The 25389-nt window shown below is 51.5% G+C and overlaps 1 protein-coding gene across 4 annotated transcripts in view; it reads right to left on the bottom strand.

Annotated features, from left to right (window-relative positions):
• The window catches only part of lpar3 (lysophosphatidic acid receptor 3), a 151752-nt gene that overhangs the window by 36692 nt on the left and 89671 nt on the right, over positions 1-25389 (bottom strand). For all 4 annotated transcript variants that reach the window (XM_072510323.1, XM_072510322.1, XM_072510324.1 and 1 more), the window contains exon 3: positions 22847-23602. In XM_072510323.1, the coding sequence (XP_072366424.1) occupies positions 22847-23582 (736 nt within the window). In that variant the 5' untranslated portion in view covers positions 23583-23602. The remainder of the gene's footprint in view (positions 1-22846; positions 23603-25389) is intronic.

Below are 25389 nucleotides of genomic sequence, written 5' to 3'. Positions count from 1 at the left end.
TCATCGGTCGTCATGTGCTTATTGAAGGCGTAACAATTTAATACACCAAACTTTACGATGAACTCATCACTCAAGCCTGATCGCCTGGAGCTGGACCCACAAGCAGCCGACGCCACAGAAACCTTTGAACACTGGCTAAGCTGCTTCGAGGCGTACCTCGCATCCTTCACCGAAGACTTCACAGACCTCCAGAAGATGCAGATCCTCCTCACACGGGTGAGCCCAAGAGTCTTTCTTCTCATCAGGGACACCCCCTCGTATGCGGAGGCAATGACGCTGCTGAAGGGACAATACGTGAAGTCCGTTAACGAGGTGTATGCTAGGCACCTCCTCGCCACGAGACGGGGGAAATCACTCGCAGAATTCCTGCGTGCTTTGCGTATATTCTGTCGGAACTGCGATTGCCGGGCGATATTGGCTACTCAGCACGCGGAGCTGCTGATCAGGGACGCTTATGTCACGGGCATGAAATCAAATTTAGCACAGGGCTAAATCACTGGCTTTGAAAGCAGACCAAGGCAGGCCAGCAGCACGGTTCAATGCCCGTACCAGCCTCCCCGAACAGGCGCCGGAATGTGGCGACTAGGGGCTTTTCACAGTAACTTCATTTGAAGCCTACTCGTGACAATAAGCGATTTTCATTTCGTTTAATTTCAAATTATATCCGCCAGCGATTACTAGAAGGGGGTACACTCGGCCACCCAGAAACAGTGCAACTCTCCAACTCGCTGGAGGTGGCCTCCCAGAACATACCTCCGACTGCGCGGCACCCTCATGGGCCTCGTGGGCGCAGCCATCATCCGACCCGGGTGCGATGCAAGCCAGTGCCGCGCAGCGGCCCGCCAATGCCGGAGGCCCGAGATGATACTTTTGTGGCCAGGGCAGCCACCCCAGACAACGCTGCCCTGCACGGAACGCAACTTGCAACGGCTGTGAGGAAAGGGCCACTTTGCAAAAGCACGCCAGGCCCGATCCCCCCCTAAAACGTCTAGGCCCAGCAGCGCTGCCTGCTACCTGTCAGTACCGCCCCCAGCTGCCGCGCCACCATCTTCGCCGCCATCTTCAATTTCGGCAGCCACGTGCGACCCATGGGGGCCGCCATCTTTAACGCATCCTCCAACCGCCTCGCGCAACCTTCAGGGGCCGCCATTTTGGATGCCATCACCGCTGCCACCCGCCACACCCGACCCATGGGGGCCGCCATCTTGGACGCCGTCGCCAATGCCTCCCGCCACGTGCGACTCATGGGGGCCACCACCTTGGGACCACTCCGCTGCCTCCCGGGAGCCTGGCTCACCCGAACGTACGCTGGCCGCCGCTACCTCCGACCGGCCTACAGCCCGCCTTCCGAAGCTCGCCTCCATCACGCTTGACCAGTCCCGGCCGCACCACGTTGCAAAGTCTCCGATGACCGTCCGGTTCAACAGGCACGAGATGGCCTGTCTTTTCAACTCCGGGAGCACAGACAGCTTCATTCACCCAGATACGGTAAGGCGCTGCTCCCTCCCAATCTTACCCGCAACCCAGAAAATCGCCCTGGCTTCCGGATCCCATGCAGTAGAAATCCGGGGGTACTGTGTCACGACCCTTACGGTACAAGGCGTAGAGTACGCTAACTTCAAACCTTATGTCCTTCCCCATCTCTGCGCTGCCCTATTACTGGGGCTCGACTTCCAGTGCCACCTCCAGAGCCTTACTTTAAAGTTCGGTGGACCCCTGCCCCCCCCCTCACCATCTGTAGCCTCGCGACCCTTAAGGTCGACCCACCCTCGCTCTTCGCAAACCTCACCCCGGACTGTAAGCCCGTCGCTACCAGGAGCAGACGATACAGTGCCTGGGACAAGGGCTTTATCAGGTTGGAGGTCCAGTTACTCCTGCGAGAGGAGTCTCTGAAATTCGACACTCCTCCGTTGAAAAGGAAGCCCAAGCCAACGTAGAAGCTGTGCGACATTGGAGGCATTACCTGGCCGGCAGGCGATTCACTCTCCTCACTGACCACCGGTCGGTTGCCTTCATGTTCAATAACACACAGCGGGGCAAGATTCAGAATGACAAGATTCTGAGGTGGAGGATTGAGCTCTCCACCTACAGCTATGGTATCTTGTATCAACCGGGGAAGCTCAATGAGCCCCCAGATGCCCTATCCCGCGGTACATGTGCCAGCGCGCAAGTAGACCAACTCCAGTTCCTCCACAATGACCTTTGTCACCCGGGGGTCACCCTTTTTTTTCACTTCATCAAGGCTCGCAACCTGCCTTACTCCATCGAGGAGGTCAGGACCGTGACCAGGGACTGCCAGGTCTGCGCAGAGTGCAAGCACTTCTATCGGCCAGACAGAGCACACTTGGTAAAGGCCTCCCACCCCTTTGAGCGCCTCAGCATCGACTTCAAAGGGCCCCTCCCCTCCACTGACCATAACGTGTACTTCCTCAACATCGTTGACAAGTACTCAAGATTCGCCTTCGCCTTCCCGTGCCCCGACATGACCTCTGCCACTGTCATCAAGGCCCTGCACAGTCTTTTCACCCTGTTCGGGTTCCCCGCCTACATCCACAGTGATCGGGGTTTCTCCTTTATGAGCGACGAGTTGCGCTAGTTCCTGCTCAGCAAGGGCATTGCTTCCAGCAGGACGACCAGCTACAACCCCCGGAGAAACGGACAGGTGGAGAGGGAGAACGCGATGGTCTGGAAGGCCGTCCTCCTGGCCTTACGATTTAGGAGGCTCCCAGTCTCCCGCTGGCAGGAGGTCCTCACCGACGCGCTCCACTCCATCCGGTCGCTCTTGTGTACAGCCACCAACGAGACTCCTCACGAGCGTATGTTTGCTTTCCCCAGGAAATCCACCTCCGGGGTCTCGCTCCCGTCCTGGCTGGCAGTCCCAGTGCCCGCCCTCCTCAGGAAGCAACTCCAGGACGGGCGGCAGGACACAGTCTCCCTTCAGGATTTGGAACCAGCAGGCTTCCCAGCGACCATCACCACCACCACCCCCGACCCGACACCGTCTTTCCCCACCCCTGCCCACCTACCTCACGAACTAGCACCCGCAGGCCCACCGGCGACCATTACCATCACCTCCGCCCATACACCCCCGCCCTTAACCGACTCAACAACTGGGTGAAGAAGAGGACAACACGTTCCCGGACGCGCAGGTCTCGACACCGGTGCCCACACCACAGCCGAGGCTGAGGCGATCACGGCGGAAGGTCAAGGCCCCCGACAGACTTGACCTTTAAGACCACTTTAGCCCCGCCGGACTCTTTTTTAAACATGGGGTGAATGTGGTAAACCACTGTGTTGCATTGTGTTGCACATGCCTGGGCTTGTCCCGGCTGGCCCCGCCAGTGACACCTCCCCTCGGGCTCATGTATAAAGGTGGCAAGTCTCCGCCTCCGACCCAGTTCGGGTCCAGAGGCAGGGGGCTTGCTGTTTTGTGTATTAAAGCCTCAGTTACATTCATCACTCATCGTGTGCTTATTGAAGGCATATCAGGTGGTGAATGGGGTGCCAATCAAGTGGAGCTGCTTTGTCTTGGATGGTGTCTTGAGTGTTGTTGGAGCTGCATTCATCCAGGCAAGTGGAGAGTATTCCATCACACTCCTGACTTGTGCCTTGTTGGTGGTGGGCAGGCTTTGGGGATCAGGAGGTCAGTTACTCCCTGCAGGATTTAAAGCCTCTGACCTGCTCTTGTAGCCACAGTATTTATGTAGCTGGTCCAGTTCATATTCTGGTCAAAGACAACCTCAGGATGTTGTCAGTCAGGGATTCAGCGATGGTAATGCCATTGAATGTCGGTAATCTCTATTAGTGTCACAAGTAGGCTTACATTAACGCTGCAATAAAGTTACTGTGAAAATCCCCTAGTCGCCACACTCCGGCACCTGTTCGGGTACACAGATAGAGAATTCAGAATGTCCAATTCACCTAACAAGCACGTCTTTCGGGAATTGTGGGAGGAAACCAGTGCACTCGGAGCAAACCCGCGGGAAGAATGTGCAGACTCCGCACAGACAGTGATCAAAGCTGCGGGTCGAACCTGGGACCCTGGAGCTGTGAAGCCACAGTGCTAACTGTAAATAGACTGATAGCCAGAGTCGAGAGGTTTGTTAAATTATTCCTTGACAGGAGGTAGACCCATCATTTGTTCCCCATTCCTAATTGCCCTTGAACTAAGTGACTTGCTCGGTCACTTCAGAATGCCATTGCTGTGGATCTAGAGTCACATTTAAGCCAGGCCATATAAGATTCGTAAAGGTTTTTACAACTGAGGATAGTTTCATGGTGACCATTATACAGATTTATTCCAGATGTATTAATTTAATTTAAATTTCAGCAACTGTTGTGATGGGATTTGAACCCATGTTCCCTGAGCAGTGCCTTAGAATTATGGATGACTAGTCCAGTGACATGATCACTACACCACAATTTACAATTGTTATATCATGTATCCTGTCAGTTTAATAGCAGCGTTCAGCAGCTGTCCTGTCTTGCACTTCTCATGATCCAACTCCTCCATGGAGAGGTCGAATGGAGCTTTCACTGAAAATGGTTGATTTGAACGCAAGCCAGAAATCTGCTCGGGATTTGCGTGATGCTTCAACTTGCTGGGCAGCAGGTAATCCAAAATTTGCGAAAATCCAGCATGGTCTTAATCGCAACTGTGCTGGACCCCAGACTTCAGACCTGCGTACGCAATAGGAACGGTCCTGCCCACGAGAGAGATGGGGCAGAGAAAACTTGGAAGATGGGAGAGGAAAGGACAAGAAAGATCCCAGGTATCAGGAAGTTGCAATTATCAAAACGAAAAACTTTTCCCAACTACAGGACATCTCACAACTCTTTGCAGCCAATACGTGCTTATGAAGTGTCGTCACTGGTGTAATTTCAGAAACACAAAGTCATAAATAAAAAAATGAAATAATGACCAGATTATTTATTTTTGTAATGTTAATTGGGGATTAAATATGGGCCAGGCACCAGGACAAACTCGCCTGATCTTCTTCAAAATAGTCCCATGGGATATTTTACATCCAGTGGAGCAGGTAGATGGGGCCTCAGTTTAACTTCTCATCTGAAATAATTTTCTTCTACTGTTGGAGGTAGAGCTGGGGTCAAGTAGAAAATTTAGGATTTTTGATTCTAAATTGTAAATCACAGTGTCAGGGGTACACTGAACTTTACATCAACCGCATTGGGTAAATGTTGACATGCATTGCAGTACTTTTCCATTGGGGAAAGCGCCATCAAACAGTCACAACTGTAGAAAAATAGCCTGACAAACCCTCTACCTTGCTTTGGACTGAGATATAAATATCTGAAATTCTTTAAATTCGGAAAAAGGCCAAGCTGTTGAATATTAAAAACAATCAAAACACCTGCTGACTCCATTGACTGACAGGCAATCTGTTTTGAAATGAAAATGAAACAATGTCTTCAGTTTGATAAAGCCCATTGAAGTGGGAAATGGTTCAGAAGGGCACTTGGCACAGAAGATGGCTGCCTGACACACAAGCTGGAGACACAGAGAATAAAGCAGACATAACTGATGCCTGGAGCCCAGCGGGGTGCCAGTGGGACAGATAGGAACAGATCCAGGACAAAGGGAGTCAGACAGGAAGATTAAGAAATACATAAATGCGGGACACCACTCGAATAAAGCTGACTACAGCCAAGGTGTACACAATGATATGCTAATACGAATATCTTGGGCCATTTCCTAAAACAAAGGGACAATCGATACTGCTTTCCTGCTGCTGCCTGTAACCTGTAAAACTTCTTGAACTATAACCATGTGTAAACGGCAAAACGCTTACAAATAGCGATGTACAATCTATAAAATGTTTAAAGGTAACAAGGTGATCATTGTTTTGTATCTGGGCCCATTGTGAACCCAAAGTATAAAATGAATGACTGCCATTCAAACCACGAGAAAGGCTGGCTACCGTACCGCGGGGTGCGTACGCTTTCTCCCGAAGCTTCGTGTAACAATAAACTGCACTGATTGGACACAGCAAGACTGACTCATAAAGTGGTTGATTTTCCCACAACACCCATCAATTTTCAGTTACAATGGATTCCATTGTTGACATTTCTTAGGATTTGTTTTGATAGCTGGGGCTATTATGAGTATTTGGCGGAGTCTCAAAGGTTGCAAATGACTTTTCTCAGTGGAGGGGGGGAGCTCTGTTTGCATTTTGATTGACAGTTGAATAGGTTATTAAAAGATGATCTGTCTTTGATGTGGTAAGGGAAATTGATGTTTGTTTGTTTGTGCAAGAGGTTGAAAAAATGAAAATCACTTATTGTCACAAGGTTGCCCATTTGGGGGGATTTCCTTTCTTTGAATGCGTTGTACGGCCGAAGGTTTGTTTTCGCAGTGAAGTGGCTTTGAATAAGACAGTTCTGTTAGGTTGATAGAAGTTTATGTATTCGTGTAATTTCAAAGAAAATAGCAAGTTTGTTTGTAGTGGATACTGGGTGAGTAAGTGTGGAGGATACAAGGCTGGCAGAGAGGAGCATGAGAGTATCAGGGGGCATTGCGTGGAATGGAGGTTGTGAGGGGGCCTGGGGGTGAGGGTGAGGGGGCATAAGAATTATATTGCCGAGAGCTGGGCTGACTTCCCAGCAAACCCGGGGGTGGGGGGGCTCTCTAGCCAGTCCACCCAGCACCCACACTCCTCCGATACTGCCTCAGCACTCGGAAAACCTGCCCTCCCACATCTCCGGGGGTAGAGGTGTGGCGGGTATGAGCAGAGGTGATGGGCTCACCTTTCTGAACTCGGGAAATGACCTGATTCGCCCAATGGAAAAATCCAATCCAAGACGTCAAAGAATGCAGCACTCCCTGACTCCTGCTCTGGGGTGTCAGCCTGGATTCCTGAGCTCATGTTCTGGGGTGGGTTTGAATGCAGAACCTTCCAACTGAGAGACAAGACTGCTACCAACTAAGTCATGGCTGAAGAAGGGCAGCATATATTGCTGCCGAAATATGTGCAGGTTAGGTGGATTGGCCATGATCAATTACCCCTTAGTGTCCAAAGGTCAGGTGGGTTATGGGGTTGCAGGGATGGGACAGGGAAATGGGATAAGGTAGAGTGCTCTTTCGGAGAGTAGGTGCAGACTTGATGGGCCGAATGGTCTCCTTCCGCACTGTAGGGATTCTCTCATTCTATGATTCCAAAGAGACTAAGAAAATTGTCACTCAATGAGCGGGTAAATGGAGTTGAAATCAGCCATGATTGAATGGTGGAGTGGACTCGATGGGCCGAATGGCCTTACTTCCGCTCCTATGTCTTATGGTCTTATGGTCTTAAACGATACAGAGTCATGATCATTTGCAATGGCATCAGAGGCAACATGTGAAAAAGACAAGTGATTGGCACTGTGATGCAGGAAAGGGCGGTGGTGCAGATTCGATAGTAACTTCCAATAAGGGAATAGGGTCAATCCATTCAGGAGGTAAATCAAGGAGAAAAAGAACAGGAGAGTGGGACTAATTGGAGAGATCTTTCAAAAGGGCTAGCAAAATACACGATGGGCTGAAGGGCCTGCAGTTGAGCTGTTCCATGGTTGCTGGTCAACACGAATGTCAATGGGTTTCACTATTTACCACTTGCAGCAGTTGTCTCATTGGTGGAGGGAGGTGTCCTGCTTGGGCCAGTCCCCCTTCAGCACAACAAAGGGAGTGAGGCAGAGAAATAAAATTACTCCAGTGACGGGTTCATAATCAAACCGGCAAAGTTTAAAAAGGGAGGAGTTAGGACACAGCTGGGCGGCGGGTTCCTCCGTTCCTCCGACTCAGCGTTGACACCGCGGTGGGCAGGATGTGTGGACTTCCATGACAGCAAAACTGGACCGATTCTGCGGCTGTGGAGGGGCGAGCACGACGTGGAACACAATCGATTCCAATGAGAAACGCCGCCGGATTCACCGGATTCGCGATCGACACTCGGGAGGCCGACAAGCTGCAGCCGCATATACACACGGCACTCCCCACACACGCAGCAACCCAGCCAACAAGATGGCACTGGAGCGCGCCCATACAGCTGATGAGTCGGTCGGAATAAACTAGTCAGGCGGGTCATATAAAAGAGAGGCGAGTGGGCGAGTTATGGAGGGAGAACGTATTGCAACTTAGGCTTGTTGAATGATAAAGGGATCGGCTTGTCTTTCCTGCTATGAGGAAGGGAGTATAGAGTTCATTGCTTTTAATGAATGAGTGGGAGTTACGCTGTGTTCCCCATTTGATATAAATCTTGAATTTTTCAGCAAATTAATTGGTTATTAATTGCCTGAAAGAATCGTCTCAAAGAACTCCACACACAATGGGTTATAGTGACAGCTCTTACGTAGGAAAGAAAATGAGCATTTAACAATTCCAATTTATCCTGTCAGCTCACCAATTCTTTCTCAAATTTACAACTTCCTCGTCCCTGTAAGCTATTGAGCAGATTAATGGGATGTTTCTCAATGGTACACAATATTACCAACACAACCAAATCTGTTCCCTCTTGACTAATTCTAACTTTGTCCAAGCAGCCTTCATGCTCATTATCTGAGTTTGTACTGTTCTCGAGAACAAACTCAAATGTCTTTCCCTCTGGAACTGTGAGGTCAGTAATTCCCAGATTCACGGGTTCCAAATGTGGTCTTAAAGATCGCGGTCATACTTCCGATGTGCCAACCTTACCTCGGTCACAGGCAGCGATCTGTGAAAAATTTCTACAACTGCATCCCAAACTCCCACTCTTCCTTGTGAGCTGTGGCCTTGAGATTATGTTTCCGTGGTTACCATTACTGATCTCCAGCCACAACGCTTGGAAGGTCTACTCGGGAGAAATTGCCAGAAGTCAGGCATGTGGAAAGGATTCTGAAAGTAATATATCAAAACCTAGGCCATAGTGCTTCAGGTAAACAAGTCAAAGTTAGCCTGCGGTTGGAAATCAGGGATAGAAATGCTGAGGAGAAAGGCAAATCCCGCAAAAACTGAGGAGTTACAACCCATCATGTTCGTGCCACTTCTCTCTGCAGAGGCAACTTGACTAACCCCACTCGCACCTTCCATTCTTTGTATCCCTGAAGTCTTTATTTCTCTTCCGATGATTACACAATTCTCTTTGGAAGCCACAATCAAAACTGCCTCCTCCACACTTTAGGGCAGTGCATTCCAGATCCTAACCACTCGCTGTGTGAGAACTGGTTTCACTCCGGTCATCTTGGTTTCTTTTGCCAGTCACCTTATATCTGCGACCCCCCATGGTTCTCAAACCTTCCTCCAATGGAGACAGCTCCTCCACATCTATTCTGTCCAGACCCCTCATGACTTTGAACATCTCCTGAAGTCTATCATCATTCTCCGCACAGTTCGCAGTTTGAAATTATGTCTGTGGTATTATAGGTATTACGGTATCTGAAAGGCTGAAACACCATTGGTGGAAACTGTATGCTTTCTATTGGTTAGGATGTATGGTAGCTCCGCTCTGCTAGGCGGGGTATAAGAGCCCGTGCCGCCCCAGCAGCCTTCATTCTGTACCTGAGCTGTTGGGGGAAACATTTAGCTGATTAAAGTCTTCAGTTGGACTACAACCTCGCTTTAGTGGTCATTGATCGTGCATCAATTTAATAAGCTAGTTTCTTTTTTAAGAAGAAAGGATGGAGCTCCGAATCAAGCCGGAGTGTCTGCAACTTAGCCCCCACGCGGCCAACTCAGCGGCAATCTTTAAGCACTGGCTGGCGTGCTTTAAAGGGTATCTCGGGACAGCCGAAAACACACCCACGGGAGAGCAGAAACTGCACGTCCTGCACTCAAGGGTGAGCCCGGAGATTTACACCCTCATCGAGGAAGCGGAAGACTTCGATGCAGCAATACAGCTGCTAAAAGGACACTATATTCGCCTGGCAAACCAGGTCTACGCCCGGCACCTGCTTGCAACAAGGTGACAAACTCCTGGGGAATCGCTGGAGGAATTCTACCGTGCACTCCTGGTGCTGGGAAGAAGCTGCGGCTGTCCGCAAGTTTCGGCGAGTGAACACACTGAGCTCTTAGTCCGGGACGCTTTCATGGCAGATATGCTATCTTCACAAATCCGCCAGCGTCTGTTAGAAAAAGACACTCTGGGTCTCAGGGAGGCACGGGCCTTGCAGGCTCCCTGGACGTGGCCTCCAGGAACTCCCGTGCTTACGTTCCCAACTGCGCGGCAGCCCACAGGGCAGCGTGGAACCCCTCCGCTTCCCCAAAACTTCCCGCATCCCACCACAGGCCTGCGTTGCAAGGCGGCCTGGCAATCCCGAGGGGCCCCACTGCTACTTTTGCGGGCAGGCCAAGCACCCCTGCCAGCGCTGCCCGGCCCGCGCATCCATCTGCAAGGGATGCGGCACAAAAGGGCCATTTTGTGGTGGTATCCCAGGCCCGTGCGGTTGCCGCGGTCTCCGGCGGCGAATGCGGACCGCAACCACAAACTTCTCCACGGGCCCCGTGCAGCCAGCGGTCGCCGCCATCTTCATATTCCAGGGCCACATGCGGACCCCGGGCACCACCATCTTGTCCTGCGGACGCCACGTTGGAAGGATGGGCGCCGCCATTTTGTGCACCCCCAGCCAAGTGCGACCAATGGGAGCCGCCATCTTGGATGAACCCCCAGGACCCCAGCTCGGCTGACCACACACTGCCCGAAGAGAGCTCTCAACTGCTGCGATTAGCCTCGGTGACCCTGGATCAGTCCCGGCCTCGAACACTCTCAAAAGCTACAACGGCCATATTCATCAACGGGCACGAGACGTCCTGCCTAATCGACTCTGGGAGCACGGAGAACTTCATACACCCTGACACGGTAAGGTGCTGTTCTCCCCTCATCCACCCTGTTAATCAAAAAATCTCCCTGGCCTCCGGTTCACACTCAGTGGAGATAAAGGGGTTTTGTGTAGCAAACCTCAGTCCAGGGAAGGGAGTTCACAAATTTCCGTCTCTACGTCCTTCCCCACCTCTGCGCGGCTACACTCCTGGGTTTAGATTTCCAGTGTAACTTCCAAACTCTAACCTTCAAATTCAGCGGCCCTATACCCCCCCTTACTGTCTGCGGCCTCGCGACCCTTAAGGTCGACCCGCCTTCCCTGTTTGCGAACCTCACCCCGGATTACAAACCCATCGCCACCAGGAGCAGATGGCACAGTACCCAGGACCGGATCTTTATTAGGTCAGAGGTCCAAAGGCTACTGAGGGATGGGGTCACTGAAGCCAGTAACAGCCCCTGGAGAGCTCAAGTACTGGTGGTAAAGACCGGGGAGAAGCATAGGATCGTCATCGACTACAGTCAGACCATCAACAGGTTTACGCAGCTGGACGTGTACCCTCTACCCGCATATCCGACCTGGTAAACAGGATCGCGCATTATAAGGTCTTCTCCACGGTGGATCTCAAGTCCGCCTACCACCAGCTCCCCATCCGTACTAGTGACCGCAAATACACTGCCTTCAAGGCAATGGGCGGCTCGATCACTTCTTAAGGGTTCCCTTTGGTGTCACTAACGGGTCTCGGTCTTCCAACGAGAGATGGACTGAATGGTTGACCGGTACGATTTACGGGCAACATTCCCATATCTCGATAATGTCACCATCTGCGGCCATGACCAGCAGGACCACGACACCAACCTCCGAAAATTTCTCCAGACCACAAAAATCCTTAACCTTACATACAGTAAGGATAAATGCGTGTTTAGCACCGCCTGCCTAGCCATCCTCGGCTACGTAGTGCAAAATGGAGTTATAGGCCCAGACCTGAACGCATGCGCCCCCTTATGGAGCTCCCCCTCCCTCACTGCTCCAAGGCCCTGAAGCATTGCCTGTTTTTTTTTTAGCTACTACGCCCAGTGGGTCCCCAACTATGAAGACAAGGCCCGTCCCCTGATCCAATCCACAGCTTTTCCCCTGTCAATAGAGGCCCGCCAGGCCTTCAGTCGCATCAAAGCAGACATTGCAAAGGCCACGATGAGCGTCATCGCGAGTCCCTCCCCTTCCAGGTCGAGAGCGATGCGTCCGACGTAGCTCTGGCGGCCACCCTCAACCAAGTGGGCAGACCGGTGGCCTTCTTCTCTCGTACCCTCCATGCTTCAGAAATCCGCTACTCCTCAGTCGAAAAGGAGGCCCAGGCCATAGTAGAAGCTGTGCGACATTGGAGGCATTATCTGGCCGGCAGGAGATTCACTCTCCTCACAGACCAACGGTCGATTGCTTTCATGTTTGAGAATGCACAGCGGGGCAAGATAAAAAACGACAAGATTTTGCGGTGGAGGATTGAACTCTCCACTTACAACTACGAGATCTTGTATCATCCCGGGAAGCAAATGAGCCTCCTGACGCCCTGTCCCGCGGCACATATGCCACCGCACAAGTTGACCGCCTCCGAGCCCTCCACGACGACCTCTGCCACCCGGGGGTCACTCGCTTTTTCCATTTTGTCAAGACCCTCAACCTACCCTACTCCATCGAGGAGGTCAGGACCGCCACCAGGGACTGCCAAATCTGCGCGGAGTGCAAACTGCACTTCTACCGACCAGAGAAAGCCCAGCTGATAAAGGCTTCCCGTCCCTTTGAACGCCTCAGCATGGACTTCAAAGGCCCCCTCCCCTCCACCGACCGCAACACGTACTTCCTGAACGTGATTGATGAGTACTCCCGGTTCCCATTCGCCATACCCTGCCCCGACATGACCGCAACCACCGTCATCAAGGCCCTCCATAGCATCTTTGCACTGTTCGAGCTCCCCACTTACATACATAGTGATAGGGGGTCCTCCTTTATGAGCGACGAACTGCTTCAATTTCTGCTCAGCAAAGGCATTGCCTCGAGCAGGACGACCAGTTACAACCCCCGGGGTAACGGACAGGTAGAAAGGGAGAACGGAACGGTCTGGAAGACCGTCCTACTGGCCCTACGGTCCAGGAGCCTCCCAGTCTCCCGCTGATAGGAAGTCCTCCCGGATGCCCTCCACTCCATCCGGTCACTGCTTTGTACCACAACCAACCAGACACCTCACGAACGTCTCCTTGTCTTCCCTAGGAAGTCCTCCTCTGGGACCACGCTCCCGACCTGGCTGGCAGCACCCGGACCCATCCTGCTCCGAAAACACGTGCGGGCGCACAAGTCAGACCTGTTGGTCGAGAGTGTCCATCTGCTCCATGCTAACCCCCAGTACGCCTACGTGGCGTACCCCAATGGCCGACAAGATACGGTCTCCCTATGGGACCTGGCGCCCGCTGGAACCCCACACACACCCCAGCCACCAGTCCCACCCTCCCCTCCACCGCAGCACCTTACAGGAGGATCGGTCCTTCCTCCGGCCCTGGCTAGGCCCCCCCACCCACCGACGCCCCCGCAGACGCTCCCTTCCCAGGTCAACCGTTTTCCCCACTAGCGCCGACTAGGGGTGCCGAAGCTGCCATGGAGATCGAAGCCACGCTCCCGGAGTCACAGACGCCCGAGCCTCCACCGGAGTCACCACCGAAGCTCCAACGATCACAGAGAACGACCAGGACCCCCGATCGACTGATTGCTTCATTGTAACCTGTAAACTGTAAATATAAACCATCAAATGTACGTAGCTATCAGAATTGTAAATAGTTACTAAACACTGTACGGAGGTATTACAGTACCTCCATAACTAATTATACCACGTTGCCATGTTTTGTAGTTTTCAGGCCACCACCCTCGCCAGACTCTTTTTTAACAGGGGGTGAATGTGATATTATAGGTATTACGGTACCTGATAGGCTGAAGCACCATTGGTGGAAACTGTATGCTTTCTATTGGTTAGGATGTATGGTAGCTCTGCCCTGCTAGGCGGGGTATAAGAACCCGTGCCGCCCCAGCAGCCTTCATTCTGTACCTGAGCTGCTGGGGGAAACACCTAGCTTATTAAAGCCTTCAGTTGGACTATAACCTCGCTTTAGTGGTCATTGATCGTGCATCAGTGTCTTGCAAACTTTAAATTGTAAGGAGGATCACAAAGGAGGAAGTGAGGAGGTTTAGGGAGGAAATTCCAGAGGTTAGGGCGTCGACAGCTGAAGGCATGGCCCTCAATAATAAAGCAATTAAAACCGATGCACAATATGGGATTTGGAGCAGTGCAGATATAATAATAATCTTTATTGTCACAAGAAGGCTTACATTAACACTGCAATGAAGTTACTGTGAAAATCCCCTAGTCGCCACATTCCGGCGCCTGTTCGGGTACACAGAGGGAGAATTGAGAATGTCCAATTCACCTAACAGCGCGTCTTTCGGGACTTGTGGGAGGAAACCGGAGCACCCGGAGGAAACTCACACAGACACGGGGAGAACGTGCAGATTCCGTGACCATAGCATCCCTACAGTGCACAAGGAGGTCATTTGGCCTATTGTGTGTACGGACCCTCTGAAAGAGCACCTCACCTAGGCCCACTCCCCCGCCCAACCCCTGTAACCCTGGTTCATCTGTGAGGGTTTCAAGCCTGGAGGTGGTGATAGGGAGGGTTGAGGCTGAGGACACTCTGAAAACAAGGACAAGAATGTTCACATCAAGGGGCTGCTTGACTGGGCGCCAAGATGGGTCCCAGTTTACCTTTGCCACACTCACCCAGGATGTTATTTGTGACTTTGATAAGAGCTGATTTATTAGTGCGTCAGCATTGGAAAGTTGACTGGAGGGATTCAGACATGGAGTTTGGGAAAGACGAGGACACATTTGGGAGACAACAAAGTATTTGAGGACTTTGGGGGGGCAGTATTTGCAAAACTAATCTGCAGGGGGGGTGTCTGGAGTAATATTGTGAAATGTGCTAATCACAATCCGATAAGGAACGCAAGGGACACTTGTCTGAGAATACCACATTGCGGGTTTACCAAGTCTGTGTCCTCCGCACACTAACACTCCTTTACAATGCCGAGACATGGACAACATATGCCAGGCAGGAGAAAAGGCTGAGCAGTTTCCATCTTCTCTGTCGCAGATGAATCCAGAGCATCTCTGGGCAGGATAGCACGGTAGGGCAGCACGGTAGCATAGTGCTTCACAGGTCCAGGGTCCCAGATTTGATTCCCGGCTTGGGTCACTGTCTGTGTGGAGTCTGCACGTTCTCCCCACGTCTGCGTGGGTTTCCTCCGGGCGCTCCGGTTTCCTCCCACAGTCCAAAGATGTGCAGGTTAGGTGGATTGGCCATGCTAAATTGCCATTAGTGTCGAAAAAAGGTCAGGTGGGGTTACGGGGATAGGGTGGAGGTGTGTGCTTAGGTAGGGTGCTCTTTCCAAGGGCCGGTGCAGACTCGATGGGCCGAATGGCCACCTTCTGCACTGTTAATTCTATGATCTATGACAGGGTCACCAAACCAGAGATCCTGGAGCGTGTTAATTCCATCAGCATAAACTCATTGCTAATGCGGTCCCCGCTGGCTCAGCCTCGTTCATCACAGTGGATGATGGCTGTATACCCAAAGACCACCTGTACAGTGAATAACGACTGGGCCATGACCTCCGAGCTGTCCATGTCTCCGTGACAAGGATGCTGCAAGAGACATATGAAGATGGTGGACATTAACACTGACAACTGGGAGAGAGTCGCTGATGGCCACGGCCTCTGGAGGTTGATTTTTGGAAGAGCATTAGAGGAGATGAGCAGAAACAAAAGGCTCAGCCAATCGGGAAGAGGACTCAGAGGAAACAGGCGGGTGAATCATGCACCTTCTCAGCCACTATCTCCCCCTGCAGCAAGTACAGCAGAGACTGCCGTGCCAGAGCAGAGACTGCCATGCCAGAGCAGAGACTGCCATGCCAGAGCAGAGACTGCCATGCCAGAGCAGAGACTGCCATGCCAGAGCAGAGACTGCCATGCCAGAGCAGAGACTGCCGTGCCAGAGCAGAGACTGCCATGCCAGAGCAGAGACTGCCATGCCAGAGCAGAGACTGCCGTGCCAGAGCAGAGACTGCCGTGCCAGAGCAGAGACTGCCGTGCCAGAGCAGAGACTGCCATGCAAGAGCAGAGACTGCCGTGCCAGAGCAGAGACTGCCGTGCCAGAGCAGAGACTGCCATGCCAGAGCAGAGACTGCCGTGCCAGAGCAGAGACTGCCATGCCAGAGCAGAGACTGCCATGCCAGAGCAGAGACTGCCATGCCAGAGCAGAGACTGCCATGCCAGAGCAGAGACTGCCGTGCCAGAGCAGAGACTGCCATGCCAGAGCACAGACTGCCATGCCAGAGCACAGACTGCCATGCCAGAGCAGAGACTGCCATGCCAGAGCACAGACTGCCATGCCAGAGCACAGCCTGCCGTGCCAGAGCAGAGACTGCCATGCCAGAGCAGAGACTGCCATGCCAGAGCAGAGACTGCCATGCCAGAGCACAGACTGCCATGACAGAGCACAGACTGCCATGCCAGAGCAGAGACTGCCGTGCCAGAGCAGAGACTGCCATGCCAGAGCACAGACTGCCATGCCAGAGCACAGACTGCCATGCCAGAGCACAGACTGCCATGCCAGAGCACAGACTGCCATGCCAGAGCACAGCCTGCCGTGCCAGAGCAGAGACTGCCATGCCAGAGCAGAGACTGCCATGCCAGAGCAGAGACTGCCGTGCCAGAGCAGAGACTGCCATGCCAGAGCAGAGACTGCCGTGCCAGAGCAGAGACTGCCGTGCCAGAGCAGAGACTGCCATGGCAGAGCACAGACTGCCATGCCAGAGCACAGACTGCCATGCCAGAGCAGAGACTGCCATGCCAGAGCACAGACTGCCATGCCAGAGCACAGCCTGCCATGCCAGAGCAGAGACTGCCATGCCAGAGCACAGACTGCCACGCCAGAGCACAGACTGCCATGCCAGAGCACAGACTGCCATGCCAGAGCACAGACTGCCATGCCAGAGCAGAGACTGCCATGCCACAGCAGAGACTGCCATACCAGAGCAGAGACTGCCATGCCAGAGCAGAGACTGCCATGCCAGAGCAGAGACTGCCATGCCACAGCAGAGACTGCCATGCCACAGCAGAGATTGCCGTGCCAGAGCAGAGACTGCCGTGCCAGAGCAGAGACTGCCGTGCCAGAGCAGAGACTGCCATGCCAGAGCACAGACTGCCATGCCAGAGCACAGACTGCCATGCCAGAGCAGAGACTGCCATGCCACAGCAGAGACTGCCATGCCAGAGCAGAGACTGCCGTGCCAGAGCAGAGACTGCCGTGCCAGAGCAGAGACTGCCATGCCAGAGCACAGACTGCCATGCCAGAGCACAGACTGCCATGCCAGAGCGGGGCTCCTGAGTCACACCAGCCATGTTCAACACGGAGTTATCATCACAGCACAAACTAGCGTCTTATGAGAAGGAAAGTTGCCAAAGACAAGGGAAAGCATTCAAGGTATTTAAACCGATTAAATAGACGCACTTAGTGTTGGTGGGAATTTAATATGGATACTCAGATGTTGATACACATCAGCACAAGAGGTAATGCTGATTAAAACTTTATTGAATTGATTCAGAAAGAATTACTGGAGGAGAACTCGTCACCAGATCAATCAACATAACATTGCGACACATCTTTAGGCTATTTGGTTTTTTCTCATTACAACATAACTGTTGTGTAACTGCAGCAATTAAATCTTCATTAGGAGAACATTGAGTCCATTCGAGCAATGTACCATTAAAAGGCCAACAATGGTCTTTCTCATCAATGTAGCCAGGCAATCACTTGTATTGACTTCTCTTCTTCTTCCTGCACTACTACCTTTGCTGTCGCCAAGGGGCCTTCCTTGGTCGCTTCCTATTTTTCATCATGGAATTCTCCAGAAGCACATTATCAGTTTCCATGTGTATACCAACGACACCCAGCTCTACCTCACTGCCAACTATTTTAATCCCTCCCTGAATCATTCCATGGCTTGTTATACTTTAAGTGTTTGAGCAAATGGAGAAGAAGAGATGGAAGAGGAAACAGAGGCCAGGGGCTGGATGTTCTGATTGAGACTAAGTGCTGACGGCGGCGTGGGAACGGTGGTGTGTTCCGACTGAAAAAAACGCTGCAAAACGGCCACCGATCCCCGGTCCGGTGGGGGGCCAGCAGGCACGCCCCGTAAAGAACCCGGCTTTACCTGTGGATATGGTCAGAGAATTTCCGGGCCCGCGCCATGCAAGGTGGCACCGGCCACGCGCAGAGCCGGCCTGCCAAATAGTGACCCCCATTGACCAGGCTTGCCACTCCCAGACCACCCCCCACCCGGGCACCCAGCCCCCGCCAAAGTCCCCTCTGCCACGCTGAGTTCCCGACAAAAAATACCATGAGTGGCCGACGGCCGGAGGGGGGTGGGGCATTGGGGAAAGGCCTCAGGTAATGGCCTGAGGTCGTCCATATGGCGTGCAGCGCACTCCTATAGTACGCCATCTTGGATGGGGCAGAGTATCGCAACAGCTGCGCCGCACCCCATTTTGGCGCCAATGGTGATTCCCCGGCCAATCGCCGAACGAGATTTCGGCATTGGAGACCGGAGAATCCAGCTCCAGTTCTATTGAAAGGCTGTCACGATAGAGAGATGTTAGGAACTCGGGTCCAGAAATGGAGTCCAAGATGTAGGAGGCAATTTAGGGGTTTAAAAGACTGCCAGGAGCAGATTCAGAGGGTTACACCCACAGACTGAGTTACATTGTCCCATTCAAGACTTAACCTCATTAATGAGAATACACAGGAAGCCCCGGTTGAGCCAGGATGATCCACTCAAGAACCATTGTCATTCAGGACAACCTTGTAAGACCAGCCGTTATCCCATCACAGAGTCTGATTACCTATTTGTCCGCCCGGAGAAGGTTCATTGCATAGGCATGGCAGAGCTGTGGGATGGGAATTTCCAGTCCCTCAGCCGCGTGTTGGTCAGTGGCCCGCCCTCGTCGGCAGCAGGATACTCCGCTCCTGCCACCTGCCAATGATATTTCCCATTGTGGCCGCCCCACGCTGCCAGGAAACTGGCGGGTGTGGATGTGCTGCTGGCGGAACAGAGAATCCTGCCTGCAGAGAATCCCGCCCTTGTTCTATTGTATAAACGGGAGTGGACAATCAGCCAAGATAACGATGAAGGATTCAAGTCTGGCCATCTCAGGGGAGAACCTTTGTTTGAGGGGATTCTCCGGCGCCGGTTTTTCAGCGGGTGCGGGAATCGCATCACTCCGGTCGGGGGGGCGTTGGCAGTGGCCCCCCCCCCCCCCCCCCGGCGATACTCCGCTCCGCGATGGGCCGAGTGGCCGCCTGTTTTCGGCCAGTCACGCCAGCGTAAATCAAACAAGGTCCTGACCGGCGGGACCTGGCTCTGTGGGCGGCCTGCCGAGTCCTCGGGGGGGGAGCGGGGGGATCTGGCCCCGGGGGGTGTCCCCACGGTGGCCTGGCCCGCGATCGGGGCCCACCGATCCGCTGGCGGGCCTGTGCCGTGGGGGCAATCCTTCCCTCCGCGCCGGCCGCTGTAAACGTCCGCCAGAACCCCCTGCGCATGCACTGGGATCACACCAGCACACACTGGCGCTCCCGCGCATGCGCCAACTTGCGCCGGCTGGCGGAGGCCCTTCGGCGCCGGCCCTTCGACGCCGGCCTAACCCCTGAAGGTGCGGGCAGCCCGACGCCGGAGTGGTTCACACCATTCCTTGGCGCCGGTACAGCCCTCCCCGCCGGTTAGGGGAGAATCCCGGCCGATATATAAATGCAAGTCCCTTCTTCTTTCTCGTATACCTGTTGGTAGGTTATTTAATTGAAACAGAGCTAAGGGCCACAGATATGCGCCTGATGACATCAGGTAGGGACCACAATATTCCCATCGCCACTGAAAAGGGAACACGTTAATATAATGCCACTGGCTCTGTAGATTGATCACGTGATCTGGTTTAGAATAGGATGGAAGGTTTTAATAATGGACAAAGCACTTTGGAATCTTGTCCTGGCTATCTGCGAGGAGCACTGGAATATCAACCAGGGAAATGGCTTGTGGGTGGCGTTGGCATTTGTTGCCCCTCCCTAATTGTCCTTGAGGGACCATTTCAGATTCAAGCACATTGCTGTGGACCTGGGATCTGGAGTCACGTGTAGGCCAGACCGGGTAAGGACGGCAGATTTCCTTCCCTAAAGGACATTAGTGAACCAGATTGGGTTTCCACCATAATCAACAATTCAATTGTCTGCTATTGTGGGTTGTGAATTTGTGTCGCTGGATTACTAGCCCAGTGACAATAACACGGTGCCACCACCTCCCAGGTGGTTTACGCCCACCGTCCCAGCAACCTTCACACTCAGTAATTCAGCCAGTCAGCAGTTAACTTACACATTAATCTCTGTCCCAGTGAGCACTTAACTAATCTTGAAGCGCTTATCCACGCCGATGACAGACAAACTGACTTCACACCAGATTGTGCCTTTTCTCTTTTGTCGCCAAGTTATTTCTGACTCGCACAGCTGCCTCACAGCGCCAAGGTCCCGGGTTCGATTCCCGGCTTGGGTCACTGTCTGTGCGGAGTTTGCACGTTCTCCCCCCCCGTGTGTGCGTGGGTTTCCTCCGGGTGCTGCGGTTTCCTCCCACAGTCCGAAGATGTGCAGGTTAGGTGAAGTAATAAGCCATGCTAGATTGTTCCTTAGTGTCATGATCAATGCGCGGTTATGGGTTAGGGCGGGGGAGTGGGCCTCGGGGGAGTGCTCATTCTGGTCCGGGGGGGGGGGGGGTCGGTGCAGACACAATGGGCCGAATGGCCTCCTTCTGCACTATAAGGATTCTAATCATTTTAACTTCATGCTCCTGGCTTCAAGATTATAAATCCGAAAGAAACCATCAGAGACTGACAGAGCTGATTTTGAAAATGCTGTTCGGCAGGGACCCCGTGAAGCGATTCCAAAAATCCTACCACGCGTGTGTGGGAACAGTTTGAATAAACAATCGCTTTTATTTCGCAGCCACTAAACCAGCCAGGTTTGCGTATTTCAATTGCCGTTGAACATTTCTGAACCTTTTTCGTAGGTAAGCTGCTATGAAATGATGCACTGTGCAGCTAGATTTCTAGAATGTTCTAAAGCACGTCGAAATGAAAGCGCCCTGGTGTTGATCTGGCCGATGGCTTGGGGCATGTGTTATTACGAGAAGCAATCTCAGTTATTAATAAGGAAAGCTCTTCTAAAAATCAAGTGTTCAGCAACAGGGCAAGCACAGTCATGTTCAGATCAGTGTTCGGGCTGGAGGCTGCTTCGCATATAAGTGTGATTAGTGACTGGGTTCTGGAAGTGCAGGCTGAGGAGCTCTCGGTTGCTCGAGTGAGGAAATTCTGGATTCAAATATAAAACAGCACGGCTAAAGTCAGCAAAATATACGATACACTGCGGATGCAGGAATCTGAAGCAAATAGAGAAAGTTGCTCGAAATATGAACTCTGTATCTCTCTCCCCAGATGCTGCCAGACTTTCTGAGCTTGTGCGTCAGTTTGTGTTCTCATTACTGCTGAAGTCTGCTGATTTTTCCATCTCGCTTTCACAGGAGTCCAACGCAGTTACAAAGTCCGAGCGGAAAGATCGTTTACTCGTTAACAATGTTTGGTTAATTCAGTCAACATGTCCTCCCATCCTCCTCCATTTTAAACCCTCCTTTAAAATGGCTGCCATTCTTCTCCCTCTCCGTCACTGCCCCGCTGCTGCTGGCGGTTTTCAGTGCGTCAACCCACTCAGATTTGCCTGAATTGTCTTTCAACATCTCCCTACCAATTGAGCACCAATCAAATACGGCATGTATTGCGCTTCCCTTATTTCTCACAAGTACAAGTACAGCCAGAGGAAAGACATGCCCCAACAGGTTGAGATAATTATGTTGTTAATCACAATGGGTTTCTTCATCACCTTTATTTGGCAAACCCGCAGTTCACCCATTAGCATTGCTCACAAAGCATAATTTGTTTGTGGAAAAGAAAGGACAGGCCTCACAACAGACTTGTTTCTTCCATTTAAATTATGCATTCTTTTAGATATTATGTCATGAAATGTGGGCGTCACTGGCTAGGCCAGCATTTTCTGCACATCCCAAATTGCCCTTGGACTGAGTGGCTTGCTGGCCAACCACATTGCTGGGGGTCTGGAGTCACATGTAGGCCAGACCAGGGAAGGACGGCAGATTTCCTTCCCTAAAGGACATTCATGAACCAGGTGGGATTTTACAACAACCAACGACAGAGCTTCATGCTCTCGATTACTGACTCTCGCCTTATGTTCCAGGTTTTACTAACTGAACTTAAATTTCACCCGCTGCCCTGGTGAGATTTAAGCCCGTGTGCCCAGAGCATTAGCCTGGGCCTCCGGATCTCTAGTTGGCAAGGCCGGCATTCATTACCCATCCCTAGTTTCCCCACAGTTGGACGCAGTCAAGTGGAAACCTCAGAAGGTAGCCAAGAGTCAATGTGTTCCCAACTGGAGTCACACCCCGTATCAGTTGGAACCGGTTAACCGGCTGGATGCTGAGAAAATGTTTCCCTGGTTAGGCAATCTAGAACTCAGGGCCACAGTCTCAAAACAAGGAGCTGGGAAAGAAACTTCTTTATTCAAAGGGTTGTGAAGTTTTGCAATTCTTAATCTCAGTTCATTATTAAGTATAATCAAGTCAGAAGTCACTGGATGTTTGCATGCTGAGGGAACGGTAGGGGAAGGGAGGGCGAGAAAACCAGACCTAATTTTGTTGAAGGCCGAATAGCTTCAAAGGGCCAAATGGCCCATTTCAGGTCCCAGTTCCTCCGCTTGGTATAGTCAAAGACCCAGCTAAGGCGCAATGTACCAAATGGCCTCTTTCTGTATTCAAGGTTCTATAATTCTAATAAGTGATAAAGTCAATCACCTACCCAGAACAGTCACAATGGTCTTTATTAGCTTCAGAGGCATCTTGCTGCGTTTGATGGAGCCAGTGGTGTGCGACATCAAGTTCAAGGTTTTCTTTCTCACATAGGTATAGATCCGCAAATATATCATCACAATGACACAAAACGTGGAGAGGTTGACAGAAGCCCAGAATATCAGGAAACTCCGACTATAAATGGGGGCCAGTGAAGAACAGGCAACGGTGTGACAGATACAATGCCATCCCATATTGGGGATAGTGGACATGAAAATTGCCGTCCCCCAGATAGCCACGATGAGGCAGATGACGCGACGCTTGGACAGGTTACTGTGCAGTCTCATCTTTATGACAGAGATGTAGCGCTCCACCGCTATAACCAGCAAGCTGTACAACGACGCACAGAAACTAACGTCTAGGAGCGCCTGCCGAAGAAAATACTGCTGCACCGTCAGTGTCCGTGAAACGTGGCCAGTGTGAAACATCAGGAAGACGTAAGCTAAGCTGGCAAAAATGTCGGCCGCCGCTAGATTGGCGAGCAGGTAGTAGAAAGGGAAATGGAACTGTCGGGTCCGTACCACTGCGATAACAATCATTAAATTGCAAAGAAATATAAACAGGCAGCAAATGATACCAAAGCTTAAAGCGATGTAGTAGGTTTCCCCGGTAAATTTCTCTGAAGAGCCGCTGCTACTAAGATTGTAGAAATATAGCATTGTTTCATTGTGGTGACAAGTTGCCATCTTCTCATCCAATTTTAAGACTGTAAAAGAGAGAACGTGAATAAATTAAATATTGGATCAATTGATAGGTCCCTTCAGGAAAACAGATTATGTCAAACAATTTAAATATTAGAAACAAGAAGACTATTTAGTAAAGGTTTACCAGAAAACATTTTTTTGTCCTGGCTGCAGTCAGAATATGGAGGAACGTAGATTTTTCTGTTTTATGGGATGTGGGCATTGCTGACAAGGCAAAACCTAATGCCCATCTCTAATTGTCCTTGATAAGTGATGGTGGTTAATCCTCCAGAATTGTAAGTGTATGTGTGTGCGTGTAAGTGTGTGAGTGAGTGTATATATGTGTGTGTCTGTATGAGTGTGTGTGAAAATATGTGTGTGTGTATCTGTGTGTGTGTATCTATGTGAGTGTATCTGTGTGAGTGTGTATGGTCTGTGTGTGTGTGGTGTGTGTGAGTGTGAGAGAGTGTGCACATGTGTGAGTGTGTGGTCTGTGTGGGTGAGTGCATCTGCCTGTCTGTGTAATTGTGTGTGTGCCTTTGTGTGTGAGTGTGTGTGCATGTGTGAATGTGTGGTCTGTGTGGGTGAGTGTGTGTCTGTGTAATTGTATGTGTGTTAGAAAAGGCCAATCGGCCCATCACGTCTGGCCAGTCAAAATCCACCACCTAACTATTCTAATCCCATTTTCCTGCACTTGGCCTTGTCTGCCTTGGGATCACAAGTGCATATCTAAATACTTCTTAAATGTTGTGAGGGTCTCTGCATCCACAATGCTTTCAACCAATGAGTTCCAAACTCCCACCAACCTCTGGGTAAAAAAGGTTTTCCTCACATACCCTCTTAACCTCCTGCTCCTTACCTTAAATCTATGTACCCTGGTCATTGATCCCTCCACCAAGGGGAAAAGGGGAAACATTACTTCCTGTCTACTCTATCTCAGCCCCTCACAATTTCATACATCTCAATCATAGCCCCCCCCACCCCCCCCCCCCAGCCCTCAGTCTACTCTGCTCCAAGGAAAACACTCTATCCAATTTCTCTTCATAACTAAAACTCTCCAGCCCGGGCAACATCCTGGTGAATCTCCTCTGCACCCTTTCCAGTGCTATCACATCCCTCCTATGATCCCTCCTATGTCTTATGGTCGTATAGCGGGTAAATGGAGTTGAAATCAACCATGATTAAATGGTGGAGTGGACTCGATGGGCCGAATGGCCTTACTTCCGCTCCTATGTCTTATGGTCTTATGGTCTTATTCCAGAACTGCACTAACTGTGGCCTAACTAACATTTTATACAGTCCCAGCATAACTTCCCTGCTCTTAAACTCTATGCCTCAGCTAATAACGGCAAGTATACCATATGCCTTCTAACGCACTGTAGCCACCAGGTCTGCTACCTTACGGGACCAGTGTACATGCACACCAAGGTCTCTCTGATCCTCGGTGCTTCCCAGTGTCCTGCCGTTTATCCTGTATTCCCTTGCCTTGTTTGTCCTGCCCAAGTGCATCATCTCACATTTATCCGGATTGAATTCTATTTGCCACTGATCAGCCCATCTGACCAGCCCGTCTCTATCCTCCTGTAATCTAAGGCTATCTTTGTCACTATTTACCACCCCACCAATTGTCATATCATCCGCAAACCTATTGATCAACCCTCCTACATTCATGCTGAAATCTTTATACAAAATACAAACAGCAAGGGCCCCAACACTGATCCCTGCGGGACCCCACTGGTCACAGGCTCCCAGTCAGAGAAACACCCCTCGACCATCACCCTCTGCTTCCTGCCACTCAGCCAATTTGGGA

Source organism: Scyliorhinus torazame, chromosome 7 (genome assembly GCF_047496885.1).
Source record: "Scyliorhinus torazame isolate Kashiwa2021f chromosome 7, sScyTor2.1, whole genome shotgun sequence".
NCBI lineage: Eukaryota > Metazoa > Chordata > Chondrichthyes > Carcharhiniformes > Scyliorhinidae > Scyliorhinus > Scyliorhinus torazame.
This window is presented reverse-complemented; position numbering and strand designations above follow the sequence as displayed.